General features: G+C 37.0%; 1 protein-coding gene across 1 annotated transcript; it reads left to right on the top strand.

The window, feature by feature from the left end:
* Positions 1-3005: 3005 nt before the first annotated feature.
* ctdspl3 (CTD (carboxy-terminal domain, RNA polymerase II, polypeptide A) small phosphatase like 3) lies at positions 3006-11277 on the top strand. The gene is made up of 11 exons (XM_036522732.1): positions 3006-3297; positions 4027-4144; positions 4298-4429; positions 4783-4891; positions 5159-5270; positions 6637-6723; positions 7885-7947; positions 8457-8536; positions 10288-10414; positions 10542-10637; positions 11066-11277. The coding sequence occupies exons 1-11, from the start codon at positions 3190-3192 to the stop codon at positions 11129-11131; spliced, it is 1098 nt and encodes a 365-aa protein (XP_036378625.1). The 5' UTR covers positions 3006-3189; the 3' UTR covers positions 11132-11277.
* Positions 11278-11487: the final 210 nt, after the last annotated feature.

Raw genomic sequence — 11487 nt, 5'->3', positions numbered from 1 at the left:
ACCAAAAAGGTTATGTCGGCATTGTAGTCAAGTGTGTTAAAATACTCATGTACACCAGGGTTCAAACTGGCAAGAGCAGGGTGTACAGCCTTTCTGGAGAGTTGCTGGCCCACTGTGCAAAAAATTACAAAAAAACAAAAAATGTTCTTCCCAAGGGGTTTAGTTTGATTAAAATCAAGCTCTAATCTAAGAACCCTTGAGGTGAATTCATCTGTAATGAACTCATAACCACAGTGAGACCTGCTATTATAAGCAGAATTGTTTTCTTTTAATGTGGAAGAAGCTAGCTTTTGTATGTTTATTCTGGGGTATCTATTGCAAGGATTGCAAATGAGAAAATGCCACTGAATTTTTGGCCTTATATTTAAGACAATTCATTAAAAGTGCAAGCTTATTCTAGACAACTAGGTCAGGTAGATTGTATATTGCAGGGACAACCAAACTGTATGTGAAGACTTTGAAAAACAAAAATATTAAGATAAATAATGGATGTATTTTTTTCTGTAATCATAAGATGCCTTATGCTGTGACAATTCTTCTTTGAAATCGCCATTATATAAAATTATTATTCTTTAAAAAAAAATGGCTTTTGAATTTTTTTGTTCAGTTTATTCTTTCTGTCGTTAATGGTCAACAGTACTCCAATAAATATTATTTTAGAGTAATTGACAGTAGAAAAATGAAAGACTTAAAGGTAAACCTGAATATCTTTAAGCTCTTGATTGTGGGTATATATGAACTCTTTTAATAAAGATTATTTTGTTAATCATGTACAAAAAAATTCAGAATATGAACAAGGCATTTGTCTTTAACTTCTCAGGAAATACACTTCTACCTCCAGTTTTTCAAATTCATGCATTCTAGGGCTACAATTTAAAGTGTGCAAGGGGTTGTGTTATCATTTTCAGGGTGATAAAGGGCATCTAGAGCTGTCGTTTAACCTAGAAGTGTCATTTAAAATGTATACATAATTTGAGTCTGAAATGATCAGATTTTTGAGAGAGAGGTTCTTGGAAAATAAAGCACACATGAAATGAATGGCCTTTACAGGGATGGTGTGTAAATGTTTGGTACATCCAAGCATTTTCCTGGGATTTATTTTCTTATAGAACAAACCTACAGTCAGTGCCCTTTAGGGAACAGTCTTCATGTAGCACTTTTGATTTGAACAGTTTTGTTAAAGGAAAAAAATCCTGCTGCAGCCTACACACAATCTTTGGAGAATACTTTAATATATGTGTGTTCCTGTCCTGTTCCTGTGTGATATTTCTGATTTCCCATACTAACACCAAACTGGAAGCTGCTTGAAATGAGAGGAAATATGTTGGATTAAGTGTAAGTGTGTGACATATCATGTTTGTACAAAACCAATTACCATCAAGGTGCAGCACAAATTAGCTTCAACAACATGTCCTTATCATTTTGTTTCTAGAAAGAATCAAATGTAATGTAGCCTCTTCACAACTTGTGAAATATATTCAGAAGGGTAAAGAAAATTGTTGCCTATTTTGTAAAAATTGTTTGTATGCATGACTAGAAGGTTTATATCAAACACATACAAAATTTGAAAAAATCCTCCAAGAAAGTCAGCAGATGTTTTTACAGTCAATTTTTGGAGGTAAAATAATGAACAGGTTGCAGCACAAGATGATGATGAATGTGTAACAAATTTAAGGAAATGTTCATATGTGAATTCTCAAGATGTTGAATTTTGAACTGCACGGTTAAACATGGAGTCACATAATCCACTTTCTAAAAATACACTGTTTGCTTTAGTTTCCTTATTTGACTGCTTGAATTGACTGTTGGAAGGCCTTTTTTTCCAAACCAGAAAAAATGGTTTCTGGCATTGATCTACTATGTTTTTGCAATGTGAGAAATCATTATACAGCCTCAGTAAAAAGGGTGTGTTTTTACTTTCTGTTTTATTAGCCTTGTCTTCTATACTAATGTACAGTACATTGTTGCTCTCGATTTTTACAAAGGTTAAGGTATTATTGGTTTGTAAGTAATTAAAGAGCAAAATACAAAAAAAGTTTTAAAGTTTACATTTTCTATGGCATAAATCATATTTCCAACCTCTAAATACTAAACCAAAAATGGAGAGTTGCAACTGTTAACAAATAAATACTAAAGACTATTAATAAAGTACAGTTCTGATATTATGTAGACTGTTGGTCTTTATTGCTGTTTCTCTTCTGGTTCAGTTTCTTTATTGCATCAAAATACTGAACAAAACTTTTCCTTTGAAGCTTATCTCACTCTAGAATCGACTACTGTAAATTCTGTAAAAACTTCTTAACAATACAATATGCAATATGACGAGGAATTGTTTAGAGGTTTTGTTTATTAGTTTAGGCATAAAAATGTAAGCATTTTGCAGTACAGTGAACTTCAGAAGGATTTGTTGCACATAGATTCCTTTCCATGGTTGTTTTCTATTTGGATTTGGGATTGGACTGGATTCAGTGGATTGATAGGCCGTTGGCTTTTTAACTGTCATACGACTAAAGGATATTTTAAGAGACACTTATGACTTACTGCGTTTTCATGGGCATTGGTTCAGGACAGGCGTTCTGAGCTTTATATCCCTGGTTGCGCTGCTTGTGAAAACAGGTGAAAATTGTGCCAATAAAATGCTGTAGCAATGTATAGCTGCGCGCTTGGAGACTATGAATGTGCCACCTAATCAACCGACGAAACATTGTTGGCATCTACGTTCCTTTTAGGCTCCATCCATGGTAGATTCAGAGCATGTAGGTTAAATCTATAAGAGGGTCTGATATTGCTGTAGGCCAAATGTAGTGTAGGAAATACATTTCTCCAACTCTAGTGCGCATCGCATCTGTCGACATGTTAACCCACTTTCAAATGCATGCAACCATGAAAGCGTGCTGTGTAGTGTAACGTGACTGCGGTATCACGGGGACCGGATCAGATTCTGCTGAGTTGTCGCACCGCCCAGTCAGCTGGTTGCTAGAATGGTTTTGGTTCGGCTAGCCCGGTAGATTTAAATGAATGACGCAAAATGGAAGGCGAGAGAGGGAGAGAGGTCGAATACACATGAATAATCCATCCAATCATATGAAACCGTAGCTCAGATTAATACCCGTTAATTTTATTCAGGTTACAGACAGTTCATTTATGTGGTATTTGCCGGGGTAGGTTGCCCTCTCGTACTCTAGGGAAATGATACTTCGGTCTCGAAAGATACCTGATGGCCCTCCAACTATTCATCGTCGTAAACGCTTCTCTACCAGGAGAAAGACACGGGTGGCAAACCAAGCGAAGGAAAAGGTAAGCGCTGGATGTGTGCTATAAAGTTCAGTTAGATAGCTAATACGTTATTCATACATAGGTCAGGTGTCACAGTTTATTCCACGGTACATTGATAGATAGCGAACCAAGTAGCTGGGTATCCTAGGTACTGTTTGGTCATCCGTTTCTTTTCCATCAACGTCCAGAAAAATAACCATTTTTGTTGAAAACAATATGATGATTCTCGGCTCAAAAGCGGTAGCTGGGCAATTAACTACACTGTGTTGTGGTTACGTAGCTACCTAGCTAGCCGTCTCAATACCGTACCATATATGAAGTTACCTATAGGCAAATGAGACAGCTTGCTCACTCTGACTAGCGAGTTTATGAAAACAATCACGCTATGGTATTCCTTCAAACGTGCTTGAGAGGTTGTATTTCACGAGCATACTAACTAGTGTATTTCACTCCACAAGTAGGTCTGGGGGCAGGAGACAGTTAAATATAGGTCGACAGTCTGGGGGCTTTGTCTGTCTGTAGCCAGCTAAGTAAATGTAATCCATGTCTGGTTTCTGTGTTGTGGTCATGCTAGCATTACATTTAGTTAAAGCTTCTGAGACAAATTCTTAGGTTTTTTTTTTTTAGCAAATTATGTATTATATACTACCTCCTATATTGGTCACGTGTGTCTGTTTATTTACGATACAAATCTGCTTGATCTGTAATCCCTGACGACCTCTTGCTCAATGCATGTGCCGCTGTGTGCAGGGCAAAGAGGGGGTGGTGTCAGACAAGGCAGCACAGTACTCTAATGGGGAAGGGGAAGGTATCCCCGTTGTGCAAGCAAGAGCGAGAAGAAGGGCAGCGCCGTGTGAGGACGACAAAGGTACATGAGACATTGCACAATGTTTGCTGTAAGCTGGCTGAGTATTGCATTGATAGGAATAAACACAGCATGTGCTTAAAAGGGATTTGAAAGAAGGGCAGATCACCTGCTGGGCGTTTGACCTTGCCCTCGTCTTTCCCCTCTGGAGTTTAGATTTCATGATGCCAGCCTGGTGCCGAAAGCGGAATGTGCATTTTGAGACAGGGGACAACTTCTCATGCACTAATATAACAGTGCAGAACATTTACCCTCCAGCTGGGTGCTTCCCAACACCAATAAAATATGGTAAGTGGACTGGAGCTCATTGTGCTGTCTGTGTTTTGGTCAAGTTACCTCCTTTATCATGTGCTCTCACTGGTGAGGATGGTGCAATGCTTGTGTCTGTTGTTTTTTAATATAGCTATAAAGATCACCTCTGCAGTTCGCGTATATATTTGGCTGCTTCTGAACCAAATCCAAAAATTTTGAAATACATTACTTAATAAACAATTGTGTTGAAGATGTAAAGTAACATGTTCGGAGACACGGTGTGTGTGGGCTCCCCTGAAAGTAACATTAGGAGAAGGAAAATGTTTCTTCCCTCTAAGGACTGTTAAAGGATAATGATAGCTAAGAGTGTGGCATCTTCCTCTTTGAAGGTGTGACGTGCCCTGAGGAGGAGCTGATAAGCGTAGAACAGTGTGTGTTTGGATACGATGCTTTCAGCTCACTGCAAGACGAGGAAGAAGATGACGATGTGTTTAACCCGTGAGTCTAATGCTGAGCGGGCACCGCTTTATTATATTCAGAAGTGTTGCATCGTCATATAGAATTTCAGATCTCTTGTCCTGAAGTCACAGGATATATATTCATATTCATTCATATTTCATATGTTTATATTTCTTACATCTGATTGGATGGGTAGTGGTCTCCAATACTGTGTGTGGTTTTGTTGTCTTATGTCCCTCTATAAAATATGTGGGGAGATCAACTAGCAGCTTTTCCTCAGACCCACTCTGTTTCCTGTCTGTCCAGGTACCACTTCATCAAAAACATTCCCCCCCAGTCCCAACAATCTAAACCTCGCACTCGGGACATCCCAGTCAAGACAAGGAGCACCCCACAAGCCACACTTGTTTTGGATTTGGTAAGTTTTTGCCTTACTCCAAAAGTACTCCAAAGCATTATACTCAGCCTATCAGTGTGCTCTGTACTTTGGCCTGCTGCATAAAATAAACCTGGGGAAATTGTTTTGTTGGATGTACCAAACAGTAATGAAGCTTCCTTAACTTACAGTATGCAAACAAATCCTTGTCTGAGTTTGATTGTCAAAAGTGAACTGAAAGCTACTGTTAGGCTCTTAATAGATGGTAATAATAATAGATAATAAAAATATATAATAAATGATAATAGCAAGGTCATATATTGATAGTTTTTCAGAGAACAATCCTCTACCTTTGCCAGATGATTACTGCTCTTTTTAAGGATAATATTTTACCTGGGATGGTATGCATTCAAGCAATTAAGAGTTGTCAGACCTTGACTTTTTAGTACAAAAAACTCACCTAAAAGATGAATGGCATCTGTAAAAGATCTTAACTTTTATTATGACATGAAATCCTGCAAATGGAACATTATGATCACATGCCATTCATTTCAACCAGTTAAACTGATGTTTTTCCAGAATGAAGTATTTTGCAAAAAATGCTGTTGAATCACTCTGCATATTAATTCTCACTTATTTGTACATTGATATAACAGATGTGCCTCTATACGCATTTGTGATGAGGAATGCCTAAATAGTCCAGTACCATCCCAGAGCAAAGCAAGGTGGAGGAGCAGCGAAAAAATGAAAAAGGGACAGATTTGTCTGTTGTGAAGCTTTCCCTTCATGTTATGTACCAGAGGTGAATGTGAAATGCACTGGCATATCTCATGAGATCACTGTCTTCGAGAAAACAAGTTGGCTCTGATTAAGGCCAAGTTATTTTACATTACATTACACTATTGGTATTGTGTCCAAAAGGTTGCCAGTTCAATTCCCCACTTAAGCACTGCTGCTGTACCCTTGGGCAAGGTACTTAACCCACAGTTGCCTCAGTAAAAGTAAAGATGCACACAGTTCTTTCCCAAACAAGATAGTACGTTTGTATTGTTGTAAAGCTCAAAATCTTTCTTTCCCAGGTGCAGGCTCACTGCCTTTGTCCTGCTACCAAAGCTTTTTGCTTGCCATTCATAACCTGTTAGGAAGGCTACTGAGCACAAATCAGAAGTACTGTTAGGGCTAATAATTATTGATTTCTTCACATGACTATCTTTTATTCTCACCCTTACACATAGCGCAGTTTTGCCACAATTCTCAAAATTGTTTTCATGCACAAGTCACTCTGTGGCTTTATGCATACAGACCCCAATGTATTTCTTCTTGATTACTTCGTAGTTTTATCAAGGATGTCTTTTGCATATTGCTCATCCGTGAATAATGTCTTGTTTTGTGTTGTTGTGTGTTTCAGGATGAGACGCTAGTCTTCAGCTCATTGAATGTGATTGAGAATGCAGAATATACTTTCCACACCCACTTTCAGGATCATGAGTACAAAGTGAGTGAAGCATGATTCCTCTAATTTATTCTGTGTTTATTGTATGTTTCTTACTTTTAATTTAGACCAATCATCTGACAGCAAAGAGATATGGATGATTAAATCCTTAAATGGGCAGCAGATGTCAATAATGAATCCTCCTCTAGTAGATGCCGTTTCAATTGTGATATGACTGATTACTTTGCTGTGAGAACTGTAATTGTGTATTGTGCAACCCCCAATCATGCAGTGTAAAAGGTGATATGAAAAATAATGTGTAGAGGCTGTAAGGGGAAAAAAAAACCTTTGAAACTCTCATCATCATTCAGAAGATTCAGCACATGATTGAGCATTCAGCATGATTGAGATTCAGCACACAGGAAGGTACTATTAACTTATAATTATGTAGTGTCAATAATTATGGGCTTTAAATGAAATGGGAATGTGCATATTTAATAAAGGCAGATAAATCACTTGTTATTGTGAAAAGGGTACTGGATATATTGTAGAAATTGTTACATTAGTCCTCTGAAATACTTCTGTTACTATACAGCAACAGTGTTTGGTTAAGATATTTTTCTGCTTCAGACTTGCTGCAGTTAATTTAAAAACAGTATGTAATAAATGCCCAAGTATATGAGGCATTGTTTTGTAAATACAAATTGAGGTTGATGTTCTCATAGACAGATGTTATGCACATGTAGAGAAACATAAAGTTAGCTTAGGTTATTTCAATAAAACCAATGATTGTGCTCTTGAAAAACTACCCTGCTTCCTACCTACAATAGCAGTATGATAAATGGGAAAAGAAATGCTTAATGAAAACATATCCTGTATTTATTTTGCTTTTGTCACCAGAGTAGCACATGTACCACATGTAGTGGTTGTTGACATGTTCATTAATGTTACTACACGTCATATAACAGCAATGCCTCAGACAACTATCTGTGCTGCAAGGTAAAGTGGCTACTTTCCTTCATAAACAGCACAATTGTGTATCATCTCTTCAGTTTCAGACCAGATGTAATTTTGAAAATGGTAATTTTTTCTTGGTATTTTTCGCATGACAACAAAATTGGGAATGAAAGACTACTTGCTCCCAATCATTTTGCTAGTTCGATTTGCTAGTTCAGTTCCCTTTTCAGCAGGAACCAGCTAAAATGGTGTTTGTTTTTGCTGCAGGTCTTCATGATCCTGAGGCCTCATGTCAAAGAGTTTTTGCAAAGCATGTCAAAGCTCTTTGAAGTAAGTTTCTTACCTTACAAGTTTTTGCGAAATCATTTGTCAAAAGAACATCTGATCCTCTTTGTCTGAAAGTGGCTATGACAGTGACAGCCTCTAACCCACTCTGCTTTCAACTTTCAACATTCAGTTTGATTTCTATTTTGAAATTCAGAATTCCCACTTAAAAAATAACCCAAAAGTTGTAGTTATCATGTGTGTCTAATCAGAGTTTGAAATCAGTTGTAACCATCCTAGAAAAGTCAGTATATGTTGAAAAAAGTATTCAACAGTGAACCTCTTCACGGGTGTTTGGAAAGTACCAATCACACACTAACTTAATGTCCCCTTCGAGGCTAAAGTTGCAATTTCTTGGTATGTCAAACAGTTTTCCTCAGTTTTATTTTCTTTATAGAACCATCCGAGGTACCTTTTAATCTCCCATCCATCCACTGTGTTCAAATGATGCTGCTGCTTGCAATTTTGGTTTGGCTTGACTGTATTTCTCTTCAGTGTCAACTTGTATTTTTCAGATGTTTGTTTATACCTCTGCCAAGAAAGAGTATGCAGAGAAGATCCTAGACACACTGGATCCTCAGAAGAAGCTGTTTCGGTAAGCATTTTTCCATCCAATTGGGATTGAATAGTTTTTCAGTATACGTTTGTCATAACAAGTATTGTAGTATTTTACTCTACAGCAAATGTAGCATTGCTGTCCATATATGATTTTTTTTTAAACTGTTATCAGTAATTCCAAAACCTAGTAGATCAGTTTCCCCTGTACATGTGTCATGGGTTACATTTTGTCTGAACAAACTGAGTGTAAAATTTGTAATAAACCACAAATTAGGTGACATAGTTTGCTTTAATGTAGAGGATGTGGCCCGGTCAGAGCCTACAAATGAAGAATTTTTAGATTCACTTCCAAATGATACTAAATATAATGTCTCTTCGACAAATCAAAACAATAGAGGCATTGTATTTTTGTGTGATTTTAATGAAGTTAAGTCACCTAAAGCAGTGTAATGTTTTCCAAATTTCACTATTTTTAATACTCTGTTGCAAAGTGTTATCAATCCCAGAACTGGTTGCATGCCCAATGGTAGAGTGAACCTGTTGAGCTCTTGTGTTTTATTTTTCAAATGCAGGGAAGGTAATTTTGCATCATAAACATGCATGCTTTCTGTATGAATGAAGTGACAGCCAAATGATGTGAACCAATAAATGCTTGTCATTCAAATAACTGGATATACTATAAAATGTTGGAGAATATTGCTGCAATATCCTTTTACACTTGCCTAAAATTAGAGACCCTTCATCTTTACAGGAAGAACCACTGAGAATACTAGTGAAAATGCCTAGTAACGCAGAGAAAGGCCAGAGTAAAATATGATTAAGTCAGTAAAGATGTCAGTAAAGGCTGTGAGCAATATCCATTGTAAACATTACAATGGCTCAAGAATGGAAACTGGTGCTTTTTGGCATGAGAAGACAAGGCTAGCAAATAACAAATTCTCCTTATCCTGCTGCAATCCTAAAAGTTCAGAGCCTTTATCCTGTACCACAATAAAAACAACATTTCAAAAAGAACCAAATAGTTTTATTTGTGTTATACCACAGCAGTACAACAGTGTCACATCGAAACAAACTTTGGTAAATAAAATGCGTCAACCTCATACTTGTGCAAAGAAACAGCTGTCTGTTGGCTGCACTGCCCCCTGCCTGACTGGAGAATGCTGAAGTTAAAATGAGCTTTATTTTTGGCAGCAGCAGAAGAACCTGCCAACAAACCACGGCTTCTCCCGGAAAGCCACTTCTGCCACCTTACATTTAACATTTCTGCTGCTGCTGCAGTGCTGGTTTTTGTATACAAGCACTTTAATATTTCAGACAGCACAGAAATATTTTTGATCGGGTAATTGCTGTTTTTGGCTTCTGTTGAGCATACTCTACACAAGTTAGTGGAGAGGCACAATTAGTTAATAATTTCTTGTGATTTTATCTAGCTAAGTATGATATCCATGTGAATTTGTTATGTTTATGCAATGTTACGTTTATGTGAATTTGTTATGTTTATTTTATATAGAAAAATGAGTAATGATTTCAAACTGTAATCAGGGCGCACCTGCTGTATGTGGCTTCTAACATCAATTAAAATATGCTTTTATTCATTCATGCTGTATAAACATAAAACTGTAACATCTGTTTCACAATTGCTTTATGTGGTTATGTGCTGTGCAAGTCAAATACAACAGACATATGCCTTTGAAGAGATTCCATGTCATGAAAGAAACAGGCCACACTTCTTATACTTAAATTATCCAGCTTTGTTAGAATTGTAATCCTCCTCTGTTTTCCCTGAAGACATCGTTTGTACCAGGAGGACTGTGCTTGTATTTTTGGCCACTATGTCAAGGACCTAGACGTGCTGGAGAGAGACCTGGCAAAGACGGCTGTTGTGGACAATGCGCCTCATGCCTTCCCTTACCATGTAAGGCTGTTTTGGTTCACGTGATGGTTTTATTTGCTGTTTGATTTTCTCACAACACTTCTGGTAAATTTTAGCTTGCAGCAAATTTAAATTTCGAGATGAACTTTGTTTTTCAATTTGTTTGTAGCTGATGAACATGATCCCAATTAAGAGCTGGGATGGGGACCCGGAGGACAAAGAACTGCAGAAGCTGATGCCCTATCTCGAGAAACTGTCAGAAGCAGTAAGTCAGCAGTGTCCTGGAGCCTCAACTTGCTGTGTTTATCTTCAGTGTCATTCTTCTTAACTAGTACAAGCAAATCTTTTCTTTAAGCACAAAAATCCTGCAGATTTTCTGTAAATAGGGAAATACTAAGAACCTTAGCGATGTTTCTGCCTGCATTCAAGATCCACGGGAAGCCTACCACTATATGAGGCAATATCTGTGCCAAAAATTAATTATTGAATGGATTAACTCTATATCTATCTGTCTATATTTGACATTTTGAATAAGTATTTCTCAGCTTGATTGAATATGCATGATTTTCATTAAAAAGCAAGATGTGCTCATTCATAACTGTTTCATTAAAAATCGGTACAGCGCACATTTTTTTCTGTGTTGACTGTTTCAGAATTTTTTTTGGTAATTACAGCATCTGTCTACTTTTATAGGATGATTTTCGGCAGGTACTGAAGAGGAGGACAGATCATTTGCACAGACTGCTGTCTGAAGACTGATTAGTGCTGTGTGACTAATGAGTCAATTGGTGACACTTATCCAGTAGACTGCTCATATAAAGCACCTTTCAAGCTTGTTCTAAATTGCACAGGTTTTAGTGACATGAACACTAAATGTGGATGGCAAATAATTTTAAAGGTTAGTACAAGGGAACCTGATGTGATGGATGACATTTTATTTTTAAATTAAATGCTAAAAGGATTCTTAGTTTGCATTTATCGTTAATTTGCATTTATTTTTAGTTTGCATTTATTGTGTAATTTATTGTGTACATAAAACTTGCATAATGTGTATACCTTATTCCTCATTCATTTATTTCATATAATTTCATTTGTTTCATATAATTCATATAATT

Source organism: Megalops cyprinoides, chromosome 2 (genome assembly GCF_013368585.1).
Source record: "Megalops cyprinoides isolate fMegCyp1 chromosome 2, fMegCyp1.pri, whole genome shotgun sequence".
NCBI classification, from domain to species: domain Eukaryota; kingdom Metazoa; phylum Chordata; class Actinopteri; order Elopiformes; family Megalopidae; genus Megalops; species Megalops cyprinoides.
Note: the sequence above shows the minus strand (reverse complement) of the source record. Positions and strands in the feature narration are given on the sequence as shown.